Here is a 24,713-nt window from a genome sequence, read left to right as displayed (position 1 = left end):
GCTATCTTCTGCTTGATTCATTTTTAATCAGATTTTTTATAGCTGTTTTTATGTTAGCATTTTGCATGAATCCAACAATCCTTTGAATTAGATTGCTGGATGATAGGACTACCCTATGAGCTCCATATTCACTCTCCAAAAAATGACTATATGTGTTTTAACTAAAATTCACTTTTAATGGCAGATACATACATATTCAAACAAGCACTCCATCTGTTCTGTGTGATACATTTCCACCAGAACTGGTTTTTTTTTTTTTTTGAAACATTTGTGGCCACTACTTTGGAAGATATTTAATCATATGTCTTGTTTGCAACAGTATCTCTTTTGGCCCAGATCTTTTTCTTGTGAGGCTCTGAGATATGGGTGGAAATCATGCAGACCTCCATCTGTTATTGGACTATGACTTCCAGCACTTTTTGCTGTCTAGGGCCCGTTACAGACCGCCCAAAAGGGGCTGTCTCAGGCTGCTGCCAGTTGCAGTGCGGAGGAGTCGCAGCAGCCAAACCACACGACTCCTCCATGCTGCAAAGAAGGAGCACGAAAATCGCGCTCCTTCCGGCAACCCGGAAGAGACGCTGCAATGCCAAAGCGCGTACTCACGGCGTCACTTCCAGGGCGTGACGTGCGGACTCAGAACGTCCGCTATGTCAAAATGGCGGCGGCTGTGTGGAACGTCTGCCGCCATCTTGACGTACTCATTACGCGCGAGGAGCAAGGCGCGTCAGGAAGCGCCGCCCCTTGCACGTAATGACGGCGCCTCATGGGCCCGTCTGTAACACGCCTAGGTTTGCTGGGACTTGCAGTTCAACAACTTAGAGCCACACTTTCCCTATCCTTGTCCTAGACCAGGGGTAGGCAACCTTTTTCAGCCGGGGGCCGGGTTGCTGTCCCTCAGACAACTGGGGGGCCGAAGCCAAAAAATAAATAATTAAATAATTTTGTAAAAAATTAAACATATAAATAAACTGGGACAAATGTAGAACAAAATTTTCAAATGGAGGGCTTTTTTTTAATGGAGGACACGTGAAAAAAATTTGCTGATTTTTTAAAAAATGTTAATATAAATACATGTTTCTGAGGCTTCTATAGACAATTGCCCCCCAAAGGCCCCTTCGGCAGTTGGCGGCAGGACCGGGCTGGGGCCGGTCCCAAGGCCTCACCGGGCCGGATCTGGCCCGCGGGCCGCAGGTTGCCTACCCCTGTCCTAGACTCTATGTTGGCACTACACTGAAATAATCCCTCTAACGAAGTCTACCTGAACTTTTCCAGGAAATTCATGTTTAATTTTTTCTTGCCCCTTGCTACCCCCTGGGAATTCATTAAGGCTCTAGTCCTACACACATTTAGGAGCAAGTCCCATTAAAATCAATGTGATTTATTTCCAAGAAGACATGGCAAAAGGATTGTAGTATAAGACTTCTTATTCCAACAAACCTTTTTTTAGTTTTGATTTCCTTAGACTTCTTGTGCTGCTTTCATGCATCTAATGACTGTATAACTTTATAACTTCAGAATAATTGTGGTTTTGTTGGTCTTAATATTTTCTGTATTGCCTTTATGATACATTTGTCCTAAACTAATGAGTAGTATGATGAGTAATACTATAGAGCCTTTGGTTGAGTATTTCTTTCCATACAATTGGAGCATTGAGGGATGGTGCTGAGTTGTTTTTCTTTGAGTATTAAAAGAGATAAGTGGATATTTTTAAATGGATATCTACAAACTGAGCTTTGAGAAGCAAACCTAGTGCCCTAATCTAAGCCCCATGTATAAATAAATGCCATTGCAAAGAACTATTAATGGGGGAATTACCTGACTATAGAGGTTTTGATTTAGGTCAGTATCCTGAATTATGAAGTCACAATGCAGACCCTCCGCTGGGTAAACATTAACAGAGGCACAATGGGCAATAGCCTTAATAGAGGTGAGGGCTCCATCAGTCTGGGTTTGCATGAATACTGAAAAGTGACTGCTGGATAGAGGGAATGCTACCTTCTCACAACCTAAGATAGTGGTGCCCAATTGTGGCTTTGCCTGTAGTTTGCATTAGACCTAGCCAGGATAACAAGTGATGAGAGATTATGGGAGCTGCAGTTCCAGCAACCTAGAGATTCACAGGGGCTCTTAAGACTTTTTTTGGCCCCGTATTGTTTCCAGGTCTAGTCCCTGGGTGTCACTAAAGTGAAATGGTGAGGGAAGTGGCTCATGATAAACATTTATAAGGCTAGGTATTAAATTTACAAAATTGATATATATTCTGTTTCCTTTTTCACAGTAGTAGAACTTGAGCTAATTCAGTAGAATTAAGTGGTAGTAGATTCAGAACACAAAAAAAGAAAAGGTTTCTTTACACAAGATGCAGTTAACATATGGAAACCATAACTGTAGCGTTTGGTGGTGATGGCTATTGACTTGGTTGGCTAGCTGCTATTTATTAACTACATTTGTGTACTGCCCGATCAACCGTTGCTAGGCAATTTGCCATAACTTGTTAATTGCAATCAAGTTGACTTCAACTTATGCAGGCCCTGTGAATGAGAGACCTCCAAGCCACCCTATCGTGAACAGTGATGTTCAGTTCTTACAGACTCAGGGCTATGCGTAGTTAGATTGCATTTAACTACGTGTAATGCAGTCTTCCTCTTTTCTACTTTACCATGCATTATTGACTTTCCTAAAGAGTCATTTTGTCCCATGTTATGGCCAAAGTGCAATAGTTTCAGTTTGGTAATTCAGGCTTGATTTGTTTTTGTTGTTGTGACTTTAGGTGACCCTAAGGCAAAACTATAATGGAGTTTTCTGGGGCTGAGAGTGTGTGACTTGCTCAAGGTCACTCAGTGGATTTCCATGGCCAAATGGGGAACCGAAGCCTCATTTCTAGAGTCCTGGTCCTATGCGCAAACCACTACACCACACTGGCTTTAGGACCCATTGGTTTGTCTTTTTATCCATTGACATAATTGCTAGAACTGTCCTTCAACATCACATTTCCAATCAGTTAATTTTCTTCCTATCAGTTTTCTTAACTGTCTTGCTTTTACAGCCATACTCAAAAACTGGAAGTGTATCTTTATACTTAAGGATTTTACATGTATATATTCATGTATAAGTCTAGAAATTTCAGTAAAAAAAATTGACCCCCAAAAACTGGGTCTGCTTATTCGTGGGTCAAAAAAGGAATCACTCTGTTTCTCTGAGTGGCAAAAGAAGAGAGCTTAGTGCATCCCAGGAGCACCTAAAAGAAGCATCACCCCTTTCTACTCTGTCCACCATGGCTCCACTTCTGACCTTTTTGAATGCCTGGGTTGGAAAAGCACAAACAGTTATGCCTGCCAGAACTTTGTAAGTTCTTTGGCAGTTTTCTTTAGCTTCGTCCTCTTAAGTTTTACCCTCAACTTATCCACGGGTCAGATCAAAATCCATCATATTGGTTCCAAAACCTGCCCTTGACTTATACATGGGGCCGACTTATAGTCAAGTATATATGGTAGTTCCTTCTTTAGCTGCCCTTCCAAGTGCTAGTCTCTGTCTGATTTCTTGAGTACAGTCTTAACAACAAGACTGTTTTAACATTATTGTTATTTACCAAAGGAATAATAAAATACAGCTAGAAAAAAGAAATAAAATAGATGTTAAAAGTTGGGCAATAGCGTGTTTTAGCAACACAGTCTTAAATAGCTAATCATATATATTTAAAACATTTGCAATATATCAGTTTTTTTAAAAAAAATAACTTATTTTCACCCAAATATTTATTTAATTTATATTTACCTTAAGCCCAGCATGGGTTTCAAGGTGGCATATAACATTTTAAAAGCACAATACAATTTTTAAAACACAGTTTAAAATTTAAAATATAGTTACCAGTAAACTAAATTTCTGTTTTAAAAATACAAGTTAAAAGAGGTATTAAAAGAAGTTAAAAGTAGCATTAAATGAGACTTAAAAACATAATACAATAACAACACTATACTCTCCATTAAAAGCTTTATCTAATGCCTCCTAAAATTGAAAGGGTCTGTAACTGCTATGGAAAGATAGTAGGGAGGCGAACAGCTGGGCCTCCTGAGGAAGAGAGTTCCATAACTCGGAGGCTGCCACTGAGAAGACTGTCTCTCGTGACCTTAGCAGATGTACTTGGGATGGTGGTGGGACTCAGAGAAAGCCTTCCCCTGCAGACCTTAGAGCATGGACAGGATCATATAGGGACCCAATCAATGTGAGTCCAAGTCATGTAAGGCTTTAAAGGTCATAATGAGCACTTTGAATTCTGCCTAGAAACGGATCAGCAGCCAGTAGAGTAGACTTGTTTAAGTAAGGGGGCTGTATGATATAACATGCCTCAGTCAGCAACCTTGCCTTAGTATTTTGGTCCCATTGGATTTTCTGAAGAGTTTCCAAATTTTTGTTTCATTCTGTTAATGAGTTAAATCATTAATATTAACTTGAATGATGCCTGGTAAATTTTCTTGTAATCCCTGAGAGGTTAAATTAGCCACTTCGCTTGTCTCATTCTTGCTTTTGAGACTTTTTGCTTCTTGAGGCTTCTAGCTTCTGAAATACATGGCCAAATAAGGCGACTTCTAGCCACTTGGAGGGTGTAGTGTTCAAATGACACATGCCCCTAGACCAGCCGGAAGCTGTAATGCTGCACTCCAGTCTGAAGAACCGGAATAAAAAAAAGTGGATTGGCAGCGCTGGTTTGGGACCACATTGCCAGTCCGCTTCAGGAGTGGGCCATGCAGTCCATTGGTCCAAGGTATTAACTTTGCATCTCATTGTGTTCTGAATTACGAGGATAGTGCTGGCTTACTTTACATTGGTTTATATAAGGGATACAATAAGATTGTGGCTGTGAAGCCCAGTAACTGTAGGGCTGTACAGACAGCCCCAAAGGGGTAGTCTCCAGCTGCCTCTTTTACAGCCGGATCGGGGCTGTGGCAACTGCACGCTGCAGCCCCAATTTGGCCTCTTCAGGGTGCAAAAAGGAGCTATAAAAAGTGGCTCCTTTTTGCACCCTGGAAAGGATGCAATAGCCATGGTACTATGGTTTACGGTGCTCCTTTGGCACTTGGTTGTGTGGACGCAGTGCCAGAGGAGCACTGTGCTCTATGTGGTGTGGTGCCTGGCATCATTCCGCTCTGGGGGTGGATCCAGGGCATGCGTCATGTAGACGTACACCCTGACTCTGCCCCCAACCTGGCCCAAACTGCTGTTCTGTACAGCCCCTGTGTTACCTATTACTAGTAAATATTTATTCCTTAAAAGTACTTGCATGATATTTTATATGTTAGATGACAAGAGCCCAGGGATTTCTGAGGCCAGCATGAGTTAGAAACATTCTCAGTTTCTGTTATATTAGGTCTGAAGAGAGATACCTCAACAGGGAATCCTGTTGCTGCAGGGATTTGTGTTCCAAATGACAATTGTACAAATGTTGAAATCGAACATATCTAGACCATCTCATTGTATGGTGCCAGGAGCCGATGATAAAGGTATAATGCTTCCTTTGGCCCAAAAACACACAGGCCAAATAAAATGGTTTTGGAGTGTGTTGGGGGCTTGGTGCTTAGACGATACACACTTCCAACACAGTGCGAAGCCACGCTCCGGCCCAAAAGACCTGAACTAAAGGGAGCAATTTAAAAGTGGCTTCTGAGGCATGCGGCTTGAGAACGCAAATGGCAACCCATTTTGGGAGTTGGCTGTGCAATTGCCACTGTTTCAGGACAATAGTAGCTAGAGCTGCTTCACCCACGAGTTACCAAGTTAAGTCCTCCCCTCACAGGCCTGTTGGGGAAATGCAAGGAAGATTAAGGAGTTCAAGATTAATAAGTTTGCTGATGAGACAGTTGATCTGGAGAGAGGTAAAAAGAGCTCATTTGCTTACATGATTGGAGACCTCATTGTAGAATCTGAAGTTTATTTTTAAATATGCTTTACTATCAAATTACTAGTAGATGAAGTTACAAAGGCAATTTTTTTCTTAAATGTGATACAGGAGTCTTTTCCAAATGGTATTGTTGTCTTCTATATGCGGATGCTTTCTTTGTTTAATTAACTTGATTCAGTTTTACATACAGTACTTGTGTAGCACATCTTTCATTAGTATGAATACATGTTCCTTAAAAGTTTGATATTGTTGTGAGCCTTAAATCCATTTAGCTTTCCTGATCTATCTGTTACATCTGCTTGTAAATGTCTGGAGAGTAATCAGACATAAGCTTGTGCATTAAGAATTTATCTTGTCTGATAATCTCATATTATTGTGAAAATACTCTATAGTCAATGTCTTTTTTTCTGTTGATACACAGACTTTGTTTTATATTGGTTTAAAACTTGCTTTATGTGTAAACTTGTGAAAGGACAGAATGGTGAAAACAGAAGACGGGGAGAGGGAGAGAAGAGAGAGAGAGAGAAAGCGAAAGAGAAGGGGACCAATTTACTGTCATGAATACTTTTCCTTGTTTAACCATTAAGGATAATGAGCAAAAGCACTTTGTACACATATAATAATTAGGCTCTGTTAACTGGGATAGCTACTTTTTATTTGTGTAGGAATGACTGGCTAGAATTGTAAGATTAATTGATTGCATATAATTTTTTTTAATGAAACATGTAGTCTGATAAATTGCATGATTTCTAAGATAGGTACTTTTTATTATCCTGGAGCAATGGCTGACTATTGGTTCTTACTTGGAGGTGAACATAAAGAGCGGTAGCTTTTGGGGTGTTGTTTGTGATTTTTTTTAAAAAATTATTGGTTTGGGGGAGAATGTGCAGTCTGGTGATCTGTGTAGCTTCTTGGTTTTTAGGTTGCACGTTTTCAACAGTTGCCTAATGATGACGATGAAATAATGATTCCTGTTCTGACTTCAAAAAAAGCAAGTGAATTACCAGTCAATGAAGTTTCAAGCATTCTTCAGGTAAGAGATAACTGTGGCTGTTTAAAGAAAGCATTTCCTTAACGTTCTTAAGTATTTGTTTAAAAATCTGTCCAATAAAGAATTTACTATTATTAGCCAACCTCTCTTTTTAAAGAATTTCTATTAAATGTTATCTGCCCTGCTTCATTTTATCTTGTATTGATGAAATAGCATACATTTAGATGAATCATTTGCATGAGGTTCTGTGAACAAGGCTTTTCAAGAAACTACTGCAGATTTCTCTAACAGAGATTCACTTGATATTAGCTTTTAAATGTACCAAACAAAAGCATTTTCAGTTAGGAAAAAAGATTCTGAAATGAGAGTGTGGAATGCCATCTTGCCCAAATAATTTTAAACTCATTTTAAAAAAATGCAGCTTTCTTTGTCAAAAGTGCACATTAAAATGTTTGTCTATTTTTTATCCTAATAGTGCTCCTTAGAGGCATTCATAATTAAATATAAGAGAATGTTTAAATGATCATGTAAAGTATTCTATAGTTCACAACATTCCATGGTGGTTTTTAAAAAATTTTTTGGTAAATTATCACCTCTAATAGCGTTTTAAAATAAGAAATAATCTGACAATGTATTGAACTCAGTATTCTCAACTACTTAATATAGCAGTTACCTAATATTGAGGAAAGCTATTTATTTATGACAAAATCTTTGGGTCGTGTGGGAAAGGGCCTCTGAAAATGAACTTATGTATGGGCAGTTTTGTATGGGTCCCCTCGGGTGGCTAGATGTCAAATAGTACAATACTTCACTTTTCCAGTAGAAGATACAAATTGAATCTTGAAAAATTCAGCAACATAGTCCTCAGTGTTTGGTCTGGTGATGGAATTCCTGCTGTGTCATTCAGATTCTTGAAATGTACCAAGTCTAATTTCACAGCTGAAAAAAAGCCTTTTAAACCAGAAATAACAGGGAAATATAATTGGCTTCAGCTTCTGTGATCTTCCTTACAGCCTGATTACAGTGAAATAAAATCCTTGTTTGGCATATTCAGAATAATAAAAACTGCTTTAGCTTCTGTGGTCTTTCTTACAACCTGCATCTGATTGCAGTGGAATAAAATCCTTGTATGGCATATTCAGAATAGTAAAAGCTACTTAATTGTTCATATATCTATAGGCAGACCTTCAGAATGGCTTGAAAAATTGTGAAGTCTGTCATAGACGGGCTTTTCATGGATGGAATGAGTTTGATATTGGTGAGGATGAACCACTGTGGAAAAAATACATTTCTCAGGTAAATGCCTCTTTGATTTGGAAAGCTTTGTGTGTGTGTGTGTGTGTGGGGGGGGATTATCAGTACAAAAAGTCACTGACAATATATTACTCTTGTCTACTGTAGAAGCACTCCTGCTGTTAGTATTTTGGTTGTTAATTTAGCTTTGCTCCTTCATGTGATTTTCCCAATGAAAGAAACCCACACATTGCAAACCCAGGTTTCTGGCAGATGCTGAGAGCTGAATGATGGCATGCTGTTTAAGTTTATAAATTTTCAAAATGTGTAATTTTGGAATATTAATCTTGGTTTTACAGTTGAACGGGGAATCAAATTCTGGCCTTCAAAGTCCTAGTCTGTTGCCCAAACCACTGTGTCACGCAGGCTCCCTTAAAATGTTTCTTATAGCTCAAGTATATTAAAATGTTAAAAAACTTCTAGTGTTTGTTTTTATACTGGTAGTGTTGATGAAAGAAACTCCTAACTCATATCATCTTGCACTGTAAACATAGTTTATACTGATGATGCAAAAATACTTCCAAATGTTCATGTCCTTTTGATGAAATAATTTCTTAGCACATGAAAACACTATGTCAAAAAACAAAAAACAAAACCCAAATCTATCAGCCACCACAAATTTATTCTATTTTGGGACTTTATTGCAATATTTTTGTTTTGGAGCCAAATATAATGAATTTTGCAGAAGATGCTAAGGCCCATGACAGGTTGAGTCTCCCTTATCTGGAATTCTGAAATCCTCCAAAATTCTCTACAAAGGTGGTTGAAATAGCGACACATTTGCTTTCTGATTGTTCAGTGTGTACAAACTTTGTCTTGTGTACAAAATTATTAAAAATATTATGTATAAAACTACCTTCAGATTATGGCCTGGAGCAGATGGCCAAGAAAAAGCAGCTCTGTAAGCTGGTGAAATCCACTCTCTGCACGGCCCACTCCCAAAGCAGGCCAAACACCCATGGGCTGTCCGCACAGTGTGGCATCAAGCCACATTTTGTGGTGGTTTTGTTTGTCACCTGCCCACCATGCATGCACATCATTGCACAAGCACTGCCTGCAACCTCCAGTTACCACTTTCTTCCTGCCCAGATGCCATTCAATTTGATGCCCGCCTATATGTTAGGCCATATAGTTGCATGTACGATCTACCACCTGTATAGTGCATTGGTGTGGCAAGTGATACATTGCCAAACCACAATCATGGAGGCCTCTCATACATGCCCCCTTCATCCCATTCCCCCCCACCCCCCCGGTTGAACTGTTTGGTTTGTGTATGCTGTAATTACTGTACATCCATTGCATTATCAGTGACCTGCTCTGTTTGATGTTCCTCCACTTTTTTGCTTTGCCACAGTCCTGCACTGGTGCTGCTGTTCATATGCCAGTATGATGATCCACATTTTCCACTTTGAGTAGGAGTATTGCAGCTTCGTTTTGCTCTGTTTTTTAACCCAGAAGCACAGCTTCATTTTGCTTTCTACCCAGTTTTACATTGTCTAAACAGCAAGGCTAGAAACTGCTTTATTTGGCCGGTATGATGAACCCTATGTGTATAAGGTGTATTTGATGTTCTTTGTTGACTCCAATTTCTGGCGACCCGGTCATGGTGTTTTCATGGCAAGTTTCTTTCAGAGGGGATTTGCCATTGCCATCTTCTGAGGCTGAGAGAGTGTGACTTGCCCAAGGTCATCCAGTTGGTTTATGTGGTTGAGCCAGGATTTGAACCCTGGTCTCCAGAGACATAGTGCAACACTCAAACCATGATACCACACAGGTGTTGACAAAACATAATTCCATGTTTATACTTAGATCTCATGATCTCTTATTTTATATATATATATATATATATATATATATACACACACACACACACAAATATTCCAAAATAAAAAAATTACAATTATCCAGAATCCAAAAACACTAGAAGTCTCAAGCATTTAGGGTAAGGGAGACTCAACCTGTAGTCTGCGGACATCAGTAGCGGACTGTACTGCATTTATCCATTTTGGTAAAAAGATTTTAATTTGCTGCCCCAGACTGTGGAATAACCTGCCTGAAGAGATACAGCAGCTAAAACCCCTGACAGTTTTTAAAACAACAATAAGACGCATTTCTTCCAGCAGGCCTACCCAGTCAATTTTAAAACATGACTTTTTAATTAGTATATTTTAAAGACTATACCCATATGAGTATACTTCAATGGTTTTATAATATTGTATTTTAACTGTTGGTTTTATGTGTTTTCTTTTTAATTGTTTGTATTTTAATATGCTGTACCTTGCCTTGAGGAGAAGTGGGAAAGAAATAAACATGTATTATTGTTGTTGTTGTTGTCATCGTATCATTAGTAGTAGTAGTAGTACTAGTATTACTAGTAGTATTACTAGTGTTCGGGTTTGTGAAATCTATTCTTTTAATTTGCAGTTTAAAAACCCTCTTATTATGCTTCTCCTGGCTTCCGCAGTCATCAGTGTTATAATGCATCAGTTTGATGATGCCGTCAGTATCACAGTGGTAAGATTATTAAATTTCTTTGAACTTCAATAAAGCCTTAAGATTAACTTTTCTTTTTACATAAAAATTCCAAAGAAAACTAAACATTGCCCAGATGTCTTAATGTATTTAACATAAAGAAGACCCCATCTGCTTTTCCAGTTCCTCTTTTCCTTCAGATTAATGGGAGCCTTGTCAATTCTCTTCCACAAACCACTTCATTTCCCACGCGATTCCAAACTTTTCAGTATTCCAAATGGTGTATACATTCTTCTTATAGGCACAATTTTGCTTTTTGTGATTGAGCCTTAAAGAGATTTTCATCTTCACCTTCTAATCTTACTTACTTAGGGAACAGATAATTACTTTGGTTAAGGCAATATATTTGATTACAGTGAGATATATTTGTTGCTACCAGATAAGAGATTTGAAGGTCCAGAGGAAAAATCAGAAAAATTCAGGGAAAAAACATTCTTTTGCCTATTTCTTTTTTCTGCAGCCCCTGTTTTCCCCTGAAAAAAATTGAGGAAAATAAATTATAGATTATTTTCTCTTAAAATGACAAACTGCTCATAATTTCCCCAAATTATTTCTAAAATCCGTATAATAGTAAGATGAATGTAAGACCATGTATAATATCAGATCATTGCACTACTTGTAATGCCCAGCACGCCCCCCCCCCCAGTGCTTTTAAGAGAATGATTTATTTTTGACAAAATGACACTATGGAGGCCTAGAAGAGATAAAATTGTTTCCTGTTATATTCTGACATGTTCATGGTTTCTTTTGGGTTTAATTTTTGGTAGTTTCTTTAGTCTTCTCATAAATTAGTAAAACCAGAGAGTGATTTATCATTCATGTATTCCTTATAGTTCAGGATCTTATAGTGCCATTTATAATTGAGGGGGGGGGGATTAAAGATGTAAACTCCATTTATAACTCTTGTCTGAACAACCTGGTTTTTAAAAAATATATTCCAAATATGTTTTTTTAACCGAACAAAATTAGACACAATCTGTTTTATGTTCCTAAAGTAACAGAGGGATCTTTAACTGTTTAGAGGATACTAACATTGCATTTTTTCAATTTCCCGAAAAACTTAATTTTTTTCCCTTTTAAAAAAGAGCAAAAACCTGTTTTTTTCCCCTCATGGCTTCACAGTTTCCAGAAATTTTACATCTCTACTGCCAAAGCTTTCTTGCATTTTATTCTAAAGAGAGCCGATAGATTAGGTATTGTAACTATGTACTGTACAGCTACTAATTTACAGAGTATTCGATTATGAACTTCTGATGGACTGCTTAGCTTCAACAAGAGCTTATTTCTGGCAAGGTGTCAGGACATGGTAAATAAATACTACCCAGAAGAGTTTATAATGTTTGCATACTTAAATGTAGAGCAAAACAGTTTAATGAAGAAAGTCTGTAGAAAATTATTTTCAGTGCTTTTCACTGGTAACTTTGGCGGTATCCAGACCAGCGCAAAGCGCCAACCTGGATACATACTAGGGTTGCCTCAGGATGTCCTTTCCATACACCCCGCAAACCCTAGTACGTGGCCGTGGCATTGTAATGGCGACACCCTTTCTACATGGGCGCTGCCATTACGATGCGCTGCAGCCAAACAGCATGGCACAGACGTGACGTCCTGGCGCTGCTGCAGGGCACTTGTGGCGCCCTTTCAGCAGTGCCAGAAGGAGCTCCGTTTCGGGGCTCCTTTGGCCACGCGTATCGCTGGTGCAGTCTTTAAACAGCCATGCCAGCAATACAGAGAAAAAGGGACTGAGTGGTCCCTTTCTCCCTTTCCCCACCGCTGTCATGAAGCCCCAAGGACACCCCTTTCCAGGGCATGGGGAAGCGGCTGTTTGCCACTTCCCCGAGGCCAGGAAAAGCAGCAGGTCAGGGCCTCTAGGGCTGCTGCTGTGGCAGCTGAGGCCCCGATCCGTCGGGGAAAGGGGCGATCTGTATCCCGCCATTATTCCTTTCTCTATACAACAATCTTGTTAATATTTTTACTGGGCTACAGGCCAAGTTGTGGTTTGAAAACAACACACACATTATTTATTCTCTCCTTTCTTCCAGAAACATAACTGATTGTCCTGCATAAAGCCAAAGTAGTTTAAGGCACTGTTTAATTACATAGCTTCCAGTTAAATTCAAAGACCTTTAAAAAGGCAGTTTAGACAGAATTTAAAGGAAGTCTAGAATTTATGATTAAAGCATGTGTGCTTGGTTAGGTTATTAACCAAACTCTGATCCTTGAACCATCATGCTGGCAGGCATCCATCGTATATCACTCTGTAAGAGTGGATAAATGATATAAACTACAAAGAAATGCAGACTAGAAGGCTTTGAATGTCAAATGAGCTGATTTGCACTTGTTTCTAGTGCTAGAAATCTGAAGTGACATTTTGTAACCAGCCTTTTACTGTCTGATTCTAATCCAGGATTATTCAAATACCTTTCAGTGTTAATCTTTTTAAACCTAAAGGTTATGCCTGGATTGCCTAACTAAACCACACTTCATACTATTAGTGTCCCAGCAGAGGCTTGATTTCTAAATGTTAACTATGTATTCTTGAGAAGTATACACAAAAAGTTGAAGTACAAATAATAAGAAAGTGGATTAAACTTCTTCAGCTCATCACTTTTCCTCACTGAATTTGCTAGAGTATTGGATAAAATATTTGAAATACTTGAAATATTCAAAAGAATGGTCAGCAAAACTGATAGATATGCTTGAATTAGATAAACTTACTTGCAGTTTAAACAACTATTCTTTAACTGAAGTAGAGAAAGAGTGGTTACTGGTGATAAAATTCTAGGAAAAGAATTGGCAAGGCTTGATTATATATTGCCTAACAGTCAAATGGAAAATTACACTGAACCTAATATGACTTTAAACTCAGCAGAATAGGGGTTTTTTTTCTTTCTCTTTTAAAGTTTTGTATATATTGAGAAAAAGATCCGCTTACGAATAGTCAGCAATTTATAGAACTGTTGAGATAGAATGACACACATATTAGCCAAAGGTAGAAAGCATTATAAGTTAATGGCCAGGAGGAAGTACCAGGAATATTTATAGCTTGTGAAGAATTATGTTAATTACATCATGTTACATCCTTGTAAAAGAATAATACCTATTAATTATGCATATGTTATATTTGATGTTGGTTTATGTATTTTTTTAATTTGTTAAAAATCAAAAATATTAAAAAATATATATTTAAAGCAGCCTGTTACTGTCTTCATTTAGGTGAGGGGTTGGAAATGTGTGGACCTCCAGATGTTATTGAACTGAAACTCCCAGCATTCTTTACCATTGGCTATGCTGGCTTGTGCTATTGGGAGCTGCAGTTCAACAACATTGGGAAGGGTGCTGTATTCCTAACCAGTGATAATAAAGCTGAGAGAAACTCTTTCAAAAATAATTACTTCCACCCTGATTGGTAAGGGCAGTGCTCTCTGAACATGCAGAGTACAGTTATTCAATGTATTGAAATGAGAGAGGAGCGATGTGTTGGCTATTTTCTTCCTTCAGTGTCTGTTTTATTTTCCTTCCTTTAACTGAAACACATGCAAAAGAATTAATCTGCTCCAGTTCCAGTGCTGGAGTCTATTTCCAGGAGACCCATGGATCCTTCTTATTCACAGCCATTTGCAGTGTACCCACTACCACTCCCCAGTTTGCCTCTTCTTTGAGTTCTGAGTCAAAGAGGGACATCCATTGGTGATTTCCTTGAGGGCACAGCATGGAAGGCCCAGGTTGTGTCGTCTTATCCAATCAACACTACTGTCACACTCTTTGCCCTTAGCTGGTCAGTACTGTGGCCTCTGGGATGCTGTCCCAGGTACTATTGACTTACTACTTTAATTGGCATGTTACTAAATAAAACAAAAAAAAATTGCACTTTATTTTTGTTGCATTAAATAAAATAATTTTATGTGACTGGAAGATTGGAGGAATAATACCTACCACCATGTTTTTGGAATGAGAGCTGAATAGCAATAGCAAGTACATTTCAGTACCATTTATCAGTGAACTAACACTCCCTAAGCGGTTTATAATGTGTAAGCTAATTTCCCCCAACAAGCTGGGTATTCATTTTCCCAACCTACAAAAGGATGCAGGGTTGAGTGGAACCTGGAGTGGCCTGGGATCGAACTCACAGCCTTGTGGCTGCAGTACCAGCATTTAACCACTGTGCCACCAAGACTCCTGAATGTACAATATATACACACGCACACACAAACAAACAGCTTCATTTATTTACCGCTTCATACTGATCTATCAGTGTCTAAGTGGTTTACAACTGTAAGCTAACTGCCTTCAACAATCTGGGTACTCATTTTAGTGACCTTGGAAGGATGCAAGCTTGAGTCAAGCTTGATCCCTTTCACTGGTATTGAACTCGCAACCTTACGGTTTTGAGTGAGTGGCTGCAGTACTGGCATTTAACCACTGCACCACAAGAGCTCCTTTATATATAATATATGTATTAAAATATTTATATCCCATCTTCGATCTGATTACCTCAGGTTTTAAACAATAAAACCTGGTTAATACAGTGTAAACAATAAAAATATTTTTTAGGGCTAAAAACATATTAAACAATTTGAAAAGTAAAAAAATAAAGACAGTTTAAAACTGTTTAATATAATTTAAAATAATATAAATGTGAAGATTTGTGTAAAACCAATTAGGTCCCAGAGCCTTTAGTGAACAACCAGCTTTTTACTTGACACTGGAATTATGTCACATTGGTGCCAATTGGACCTCCCATAGGAGAGTATTCCATAACAGGAATAAACCTGTGTGCTTCATTGAACTACTAGAGGCTCTTACCTTTCGCTGTACGTAGCATGTGAACAATATGGACTGAAATATTTCCAAAGCTATTTTATTAGTTATTAGTTATCAGTCACTTTTGTATTTTATCATATGCAATGATTTTTTTTGGCCTGGTTCTTGTCAGTGTGTTAGGATTGGTGTCACCAGACGCAGTCACTTATTTGGGGGGGTGGGGGGGCTTGTAGGGGCAGGACTTTTAGTGTGTAATTTCTGGTGCAACTTCTGGTGTGCATGGAAGTGTGAGCGCACAGCTGGAGATGCCGCATGCGCCCCCAGGGAGCAGCCGTGGGGCAGGTTGCAGATCCCTGCATGCCCTGGGGAAAGGCCGGGGAGCAGCCCTGGGGAGAGTTGCAGAAGTCCCACGCACCCCAGGGAAAGGCCAGGGAGCAGCCCCGGAGAGGGCAGCAGAAGCCCCGTGTGGCTACAGAAAGCTCCACAGGGGTTGGGGGGCCAATGGGTGTCACCCCGTTTCTGAAGTGTCACCTGGTGCGGTCAGCACCCCACACCCCTCCAGTGATGCTACTTGCTCATGTTAATGTATAAAGGTCTCAATGTATGTACGTTTGACATTCAGTTTGCCACCCTGAATCTCAGCAATAAAAAAAATAGTTGAAAGCATTTACATGCATTTAAGTGCCCTTGCTTAAAATAATGTACACAAATGTAACCTGTATACTTGACTAAACCTTGTTTTCTTCTTTTCTTACAGGCAATACTTATTGTTGTTACAGTTGCCTTTGTTCAGGTAAAAATTTTTCACTCACTTTACCTCAAGAGTGAACTCTTTAGAAAAGCTGTACTTACCAGTCATTACCAGTATTTAACAATTTTTAAGAAATTAGGTTAATGTTCCTCAGGTATTTTAAAGTGGGATGAGCTAACCAGGCCTTGCTTTCCCCCTCAACAACAGATCACAAAGAATATCATATCAGTAGTTAACATTGAGGCCAAAATACACCAGATTCCATCTGATCTTGAAAGTTAAGCAGAATCAGCCCTGCTTAATACTTGGATGGGCGACTGCCAATGGATACTTAATTCCTGGATGGGAGACTCCTGTAGGCTATGTTTCTGAGGAAGGAACTTTCAAAACTACCTCTGAGTCTTCCTTGCCTACTAAAATCCTCTGAAAAATTCATAGGATCTCCATAAGTTGACAGGAAACATGAAGGCCTTTGCGCGCACACACAGAGGTGACACTGAAGAAGTTTATATTTTATACATTCATTTTTAATATCAATGTAGGTATATATAAGCAGTATGTATCTCAATGAAATTTAAGCATCAACTATGTGACGAGATAGGAGTCATAATAGTGTACTGTTGGCCTCACCAGAAATGGAAAAATCCTGGAAATTATGAAAAAAGAACCTGTTTGTGTGACCCATTCAGTAACATATTGGAGCCCACAGTTTGAACAGCACTGAAAGTGGTGTATCTGCTAGAAACTTTGGGGTGAAACAAATGGCCCTGAAGGGTCAGTGTGACGCTACCCCTTAGAAAGCTAGTTTGGAGCCACGGCAACTGCACGCCAGGGCCCCAATCCAGCCAGCTTCTGCCCCAAATAGGAGTGAAAAAATGTCAGCTTCTACTGGGGACAGGGAAAAAAACTACCCCTTCTAGAAAAGCTTCTAGAACTGGCTTTTTTTTTCTTACATGTTGTGGTTGTCCTATATTGCTGCTACAGTAATAAAACATTTCTGAATTTCAGTCATTTGGAACATACAGAAAATGAGGAATGCTGATGACAAATAGTCAATCAAACAAGTTCACTTGATCTGATACAGTAGACTTTGAGAATTCTTTTAATTCTTTTGTTATTACTATCTATTTATACATCTGCAGGAATACCGTTCAGAAAAATCTCTTGAAGAATTAAATAAACTTGTACCTCCAGGATGCCACTGGTATGATATAGCTTATTATTCAGACTTTTTACTTAAGTAATGTGACTGAATATGTCTTCTTGATAACATATTATACTAGATATTTGCACCTATGTAGTATGAGAGGACAGTGGAAGTAAGACATGAGAAGCCAAGGATCTGTGGGAAACCTATCTTATTGTGGGTAAGTTGTATCATGGTATGTGATAACTGGTCACTCCCACTTGTAGCAGGAGAGTTGAACAAATTACAGAGCTTGTCCTCATGACGATCATCTCATGCAAATCTAGCTGCAGCTGCTTGTCTAATTTGTTTCTGTGCCAATAAACCAAATGTACAATCCACAGTTCGTTTTAGATTTGCTTATGTATTATGCCTTTGGTTTATTGGGAAAATTCACAATGTACTTAGCATTATATACACAAGTTAGTGGTTTGTTCAGCCTTCTCCACTGCAAATAGGAACTACTGGATTTCATACACCAGCATGGTGCTTATAACAGATAAGCCAGGTTCTGCAGTTCTCTGGCAGAGTTCCCCAACTTACCATGTGTGAACCCGGTACTTAAAGAGCAGCACTGTTAAAATGTCTTGCATTTTTGGAAAACTACTGTGAATGTTGAGAAAATTATTTTTCAAAAGCGTACAGTATTCAATATTATTTTCATGATGATTTTCATATTTGCACCTTTTTAGTCCTTTAAAAAAATCAAATTTTCTTGAATGCCTGTGAGCAGAGAAATGCCTCATAAATATTATATATGTGGGTGTATGTGTGTGTGCACACATAAGTACTGCAGAGATCTTCAGATTGAGAATTGGCTTTTTGAGGTTTCTATATATGTAAATAATATCGTACAAATGTAAATTACTGCTTGGTTCATAGGTATTAATTTATATTAGGTTGAATCCAGACTTAGCTATGTTTAGGATAGAGCCATTGAAATCAATGGGGTTTCAGTTAGGGGCAAAACAGACCACCCTGAAGGGGCAACATCTGAAGACAGATTGAGGCCATGGCAACCTCATGCTATGGCCCCAATCCACCTTTTTGCTGGCCAAAAGAAACAGCAGAGAGACACTCCTTTTTGTGCTGGCAAAAAGCTGGCTTCTCCCACCCCCCCACCCCCCGTGAATGGAATCCAGCTTTCTGGTGCTCTGGGGGCATGTGGCATCTAAATGCCACACTGCCGAAGTTTCTGGAAGTTGGCCCACATGTGGGCAGGCAGGCAGCTAGAAATCAGCTTCCAAGTAGCTTTAGAGCGTGTGGCATCAAAACACTGTGTTGTGAAGCTGCCCAGATGGCAGCACAAAGGGACAATGTATTTTGCCCCTTAGTCATGTTTAACAAAGTTTCACTGGATCTACTCTAAGTAAATCCTCAGAACATTATTGTGTAAAAAGATAGTATTATAGTGATTTCTCTCCCAAAAATGGATTTCATTCCTTTGGCGAGTAGACCAGATTTAACTCTGAAAATCCTGCTGTTAAAATAAAAATTATGTTGAGCTCATATAATTATATAAGAAGTTACTTTAATGTAGGAAAGTGTATACTTAAGGCTCAGAATGTAGAATGGAGCTGCCATAGGGACTTTAGACAGAATCTCAACCCAGTGAAGCAATCAGATTTTATCTTGTTCTGTGTGCAGAAGCTAGCTGAAGTCTGCAGTTCTTTCAGCTTATGTGATCATAAGAGACCCCAAGGGCCATCTAGACCAATTCCTGCTATGTAGGAATACTTGTTTAAAACAATCCTGAGAGATTGTGATCTAACCTTAGATTAAAAACATTGCAAGGAAAAAAGTCTACTACCCTCCAAGGCAATATGTTCCACTGTCAGATAGCTTTTACAGTAAGAAATTCTGCCTAATGTTTAGGTGGAATCTCTGTTCTTGCAATCTGAACCTGTTGGTTTGTGAAGTAGCAAACAAGCTCACTTCATTCATCTTGTTCTATTTTAGCTATTAGATCCAGAGGTATTTTATTTTTTCATTCTCAAAATAAATATAAACAGTTAAAGTATTCTAAGTTTTCACTTTATTACCACTTACTATATTGTCTACAGTGTTCGAGAAGATAGAGTGGAACATACACTTGCAAGAGACTTGGTTCCAGGTGATACTGTGTGCTTGTCAGTGGGAGACCGAGTTCCTGCTGATCTACGCCTATTTGAGGTACGTAATCATTAAATTCATATTAAACCAAAGTTCATCTTTTCAACGGAGTGATTTAGCAGATAATAGTAGTGACTTGAATTAACATTGTGTGTGTATATGTGCCTTCTAGTTGGCTGTCGATTTATGTAGATGCCCTGAATTTTACAGGGTTTTCTTTGGCAAGGAATACCTAGAGGTGGTTTTGACAGTTCTCTGAAATACTAACTTTAGCCTCTTTAAAATATAAATTCCTAAGAATACAGTGGGTATCCACTGGGGTTTGGTACCAGGACACCCTGTGGATAACAAAATCCGTGGATACTCAAGTCCCATTAAATACAATGGTATAATGAAATGGTGTCTCTTATATAAAATGGGAAAATAAAGTTTGCTTTTTGGAATTTACATATTTTTAAAACATTTGCAAGCCATGGATGCTAGAATCAATCTGTGGATAAAAAGTCTGTGGATAAGGAGCGCTGACTGTACTTTAGCAAACAATTTTATTTAGGAGATCTGATTTTATACAGAATCTTTCTCTTTTCTCCATCTTCGAATTGGAGCATGCACGGATGGCCATGCCCCATTCTCACCAATGGAGACACATGCACACAGTGTGCCAATGTGGTTGCATGTGTGTCATTGGAAACAACAGTATTTGAGGTCCCTTTGATTTTGCCATCTGTGGGGCAGAACCCTTGTGGATAAGGAGAGCCAACTAAGTGCTTGCGGTTATATCAGTGATAAATATGAAATTAAGAGCTAACCAGTGGATATTTTGTGACATGGATCATCCAGTGTCCTTCAGCCTTAGCAGGATCACAGGGCCATGTATATCACCTTGAATGTACTGAAGAAAAGGCTCAATATTAACAAATGTAACAAATTAATAGGGGACATGTAATGGTATCTAAATATATATGTTTATACAGTATAGGTTTAGATAGTTTTCAACTGTTATAATTGCACAGAGTTTGAAAGAGTTACTTTTTTGGAAGGCAATCCCAGAAAATCCACCATAGTGGAGGTGTAGTCGAAACATATTTTCCATATTTTGTAATTAGGTAATTCTAATTCAAAGTACATCTTTAGATTTAGCTAACATGCATTAACTCATAGATTTTCTAAATTTTATGCAAGTCTATAATCTTAAATAGTCAAATCATAAATGAATTAGATAAAGAATTTTGTATCACTAGTTTGACAGATTTATCAATTCAAAAGGTGAAGTTTCTTTCCCTAAAGCTGTATAGCATCCTATGCCATTCTGTGTGCAGATTAAGTAGCTCATAATTTGTGTGGTTTACATTGATGCTAAATATATGGGAGAAATGACTAAATGGATTTCACTAGAAACCTGTAAATACACTTGTAGTTAGAAATTCAATTTGGGTTAATGAAATCTATATTGCAGAGTGAGTTCTAAAATAAAGATGGCATAATAAGAATATCTTCAGGAAAATTGAAATTCCTTTCCTTTTTTCAAAAGCAGTTGCCAAATTTGAGCACATTTGTATTCATTCTTCATTGGTCCAAAACACACTGGAGACATAATCCATTTTGAGACCGCTTAACTGTTCTGCCTCAGTGATAGGGAATTGAAGTCTATTGTGGCACCAGACCTCTCTGACAGAGAGGGTTAAATGGCTCACAAAACTACATTTCCCAGAATTCTGTAGCATTGAGCCATGGCAGTTAAAGTGGTCTCAAATTGGATTATGTCTCCAGTGTGTTTTGACCTAATGTCTCCTAAAAAGAAGGTCGGAACAGTCTACATTCCACTTTGGAGAATTTTTACCTGCTCAGCATATCTATTTATATTTTTATAAGGTGAAAAATTTAATATAAGCATATTATCTTTTTGCTTTCAAAGGCTGTGGGTCTTTCTGTTGATGAGTCTAGTCTGACAGGTGAGACAACTCCTTGCTCTAAATGCACTTCACCTCAGCCAGCTGCTACCAATGGAGACCTTACTTCAAGAAGCAATATTGCTTTCATGGGGACACTGGTTCGATGTGGGAAGGCAAAGGTATTTTTCATCAAATAGTAAAACAAGTAAAAAAAGTAAAATAATTATAATAAAACAAGTTAAAATTGTGAATTTAAATGTATTGAAATATAATCTTTAAATGTGTTTTATGGATAATCAGTACAATTAATAGCATATTATCCATTTACTAGGGATAGCTAAAAGGTAGAAAATGGTGTACAGGCCAGGGTTTTTTTGTGTGTGGTGCATAGTGTCTGTTGGTTGTTGGGATTTTTATGAAGACTACTGGAATAGGTCAACACTGATCAAATTTAGCAAAATATTTATCATTTGCTTAGGCATGCATCTTCTGATGCTAATTTAACACAGATTAGTCACTCTAACTATTCTGGGAATATGAATACCTGCTTTTACACATTTTAAACTCAAAATAGCAGGGGACCATGGCCTTTTAAAGGAAATCTAAAGTCATCTCACCCTAAATTACATTAAAATTCCTAACTAAGTACCCTAGTCTGCATTTGCTAAAATTGTGATTTACTTGTGTTTTTATTTTGTAGGGGATTGTTATTGGAACTGGAGAAAACTCTGAGTTTGGGGAAGTTTTCAAAATGATGCAAGCAGAAGAAGTAAGTTGTTATTCATGAAGAGCAATAAACTCTAGTTCTTCCCAAAGTTAGATGTTTTTGCATGCCTTGGCAATTTAAAACTAAAATCCATTTTGATACTATATCCTTAAACATACTAAATCTTCATCATCATTTATGTATGGAAGCATGGTTAAGATTAATGTAGAAATCTTTCCAGAAATTGTACTGAATTTGAAGAGTGCAGTAATAAGAACTTAAGATACTGAATTATACTGAAAAATTTCTTCCCTCCACACCTCAGTAGATGTTTCAGAAAGTGTTATGGGGAGAAAAGATTGGCAGTGATGAGATAAAGTCCCTACTGCCACTGATTACAGTCCCCCATCTGCCTACCCAAGCATGTGTATAATAATATGCCAGATGAGGAAATGCTTCATATGTTTGGTGAAGTAGACTCAAAGAACTTGTGCATAATAAAAGTTCTCTTTAAGGTGCCACAAGACTCTGCTGTTACAGAGATTTACATTCCTCAGGTTGTTGCCAGTAGCTGAGCTTAGTCTGCAGCATTTACAACGTTTTAATCCTGTCCTCTTAATTCCAATGGCAGGTGATTCATAAAGTAATAATTTAAGAAATGCATTATGATTTCCAGAAGGGTAATTGAGCTAATCTGTTCCAGAGCATTATGAACAGAATACAAAATTAATACATTAGTAGAATTAGTAGAAATATGTAGTCCAACAAAGCTACACATTAATATAATTGAATAAAACCTTTTCTTTTCCCTCCCATGTTATCAAGGCTCCAAAGACACCTTTGCAGAGGAGCATGGATCTATTAGGGAAACAACTTTCCCTGTATTCCTTTGGTATAATTGGTAAGAGAATAGATGCTTGACTGAGCTCTAGCATCCTGGGATAGTCCCAGCTGATTGTGGGAGGTCTGTAGATATTTGAGCAATAATTGATTTTTAAATGTTCAATTTTATAGGAATAATTATGTTGGTTGGCTGGCTACAAGGAAAGCATATCCTTGATATGTTTACTATAGGTGTGAGGTAAGAATTCTTTGTATTATAGTGCATTCTATGCCTTAATTAGTGTCACATATTGAAGAAATATTGGGTGGATTTTGTCAACAGGGAAAATAGAAGCATTTATCATCTTCTGTCTTCTCACAGAAATAGAATCTGGTAGTAGAGGGGTTGGCTGCTAACAAAATCTTATTGTTATAAAGAGATAGTTTTGTCTGCTTAAAAACTGGAAGACTGATGGAGGGTTTACTTATTGAACTCTTCAGGATATCATAAGGTGATACACAATGTAGAGGGGCAGGTTAGCAGGGATATACTTCTGTGATGTAAAATGTGAAACAAGGGCAAGTATTATAATGTCATTAAGCAGAACGGTCTTTCCTATCCTGAGTAATTTTCCTCCTAAGTATCACATTATCACTGGATTGTAAAATCTCAGCCGCCTGTCTGGTGTTGTAAGAAATGGCCATTTTCTTCAGCTTTAAAAGTAACAACTGCTCTGGTTCTAACAGATCCACAAAAAGTCTTCAAGACTTCACTGGTTCTAGTAACATCTTAATAGTGAAGTTGCATTTGATTTCATTTGATCAGACCATGCGGGCTTTCTTATATGGCTCTTGCTTGTCTTCAAAATTTTGTCTTCACCATGCTGCTCCACATACACCCAACATTAAAAAGATTATTTTTAAGGGACTGTGGAGCCATCTCTTTAAAATTGCCATGTCCAAATTAAGAGTAAGGAGATTATAATACAAGCCTTCTGACTGAAACATATTGTGGACTACTGCAAAGGCTGGGCTTGTCAGATAGAATGTGAGGATGGGATCAATTGGGTTTTTCACATGCATTCAATGCTCCTTGCTGCCCATCTGTTTTGCCTCTAATTTGGCTTTTGTTTTTACTTTGATTGACATGACCTTACTAATAATTAAGGCTGTACTAAATATTCACCCCGAATATTTGGGGTCAGTGTGGGGAAAGTTTCAATAATACTGATTGTAGTCTTTTTAGCTTCATTTCTATAGCTAGGTCTTTTCTGACTCTATATCTTTACCATAGCTTTTTTTAAAATCAGCTGGTATTGTATTTGCAAACACATTCTGTCTGACAACCCATTGGCAATCACATAAGCAAGACTGGTGCCATTTTACCAGTCAGTCGTTCTAAGTTAAAGCTGATTTGACAGCAGTTAACAACAACATAATGATCTTAGACAGGTATCAGAATGAGAGCAATGTTCCTTGTACTCAACTTGGATGAGCCACTATTTTTTTTGTGTGTCCTGTTTCATAGGTTCTTTTTTAAAAAAAATATATGAGTGCAAAGTTGTTTCTTAAATATATTTCCTACTCTTTATTTTGACTCAGTTCTACAAATCGGTAGTTCTCAACATCTCATATATTACATCCCACCAGTTGCTGTTCCATTCTGATAGAAACAGAAAGGTCACTTTTTTCAAGGACATTGTTATTTTTAAAGGCATTCTTTTACTACATCCTTTTACAATTTTTAGGACATAAAATTCTCAGTAGT

At 38.1% G+C, this 24,713-nt stretch overlaps 1 protein-coding gene across 2 annotated transcripts in view; it reads left to right on the top strand.

Annotated features, from left to right (window-relative positions):
- LOC149309673 (calcium-transporting ATPase type 2C member 1) overlaps positions 1–24,713 on the top strand; it is a 56,231-nt gene that overhangs the window by 5,809 nt on the left and 25,709 nt on the right. For both annotated transcript variants that reach the window (XM_089532817.1, XM_089532818.1), the window contains 10 exons: positions 6,819–6,929; positions 8,067–8,183; positions 10,605–10,694; positions 16,234–16,269; positions 17,370–17,431; positions 19,477–19,585; positions 21,441–21,596; positions 22,118–22,186; positions 22,949–23,024; positions 23,138–23,204. In XM_089532817.1, the coding sequence (XP_089388943.1) occupies positions 6,819–6,929; positions 8,067–8,183; positions 10,605–10,694; positions 16,234–16,269; positions 17,370–17,431; positions 19,477–19,585; positions 21,441–21,596; positions 22,118–22,186; positions 22,949–23,024; positions 23,138–23,204 (893 nt within the window). The remainder of the gene's footprint in view (positions 1–6,818; positions 6,930–8,066; positions 8,184–10,604; positions 10,695–16,233; positions 16,270–17,369; positions 17,432–19,476; positions 19,586–21,440; positions 21,597–22,117; positions 22,187–22,948; positions 23,025–23,137; positions 23,205–24,713) is intronic.

This window comes from Sceloporus occidentalis, unplaced genomic scaffold (assembly GCF_023333645.1).
Source record: "Sceloporus occidentalis isolate IW3139 unplaced genomic scaffold, rSceOcc1.0.p SCAF_7, whole genome shotgun sequence".
Classification (NCBI taxonomy): domain Eukaryota; kingdom Metazoa; phylum Chordata; class Lepidosauria; order Squamata; family Phrynosomatidae; genus Sceloporus; species Sceloporus occidentalis.
The sequence above is the reverse complement of the archived record's forward strand: the minus strand, read 5'-3'. Positions and strand labels throughout refer to the sequence as shown.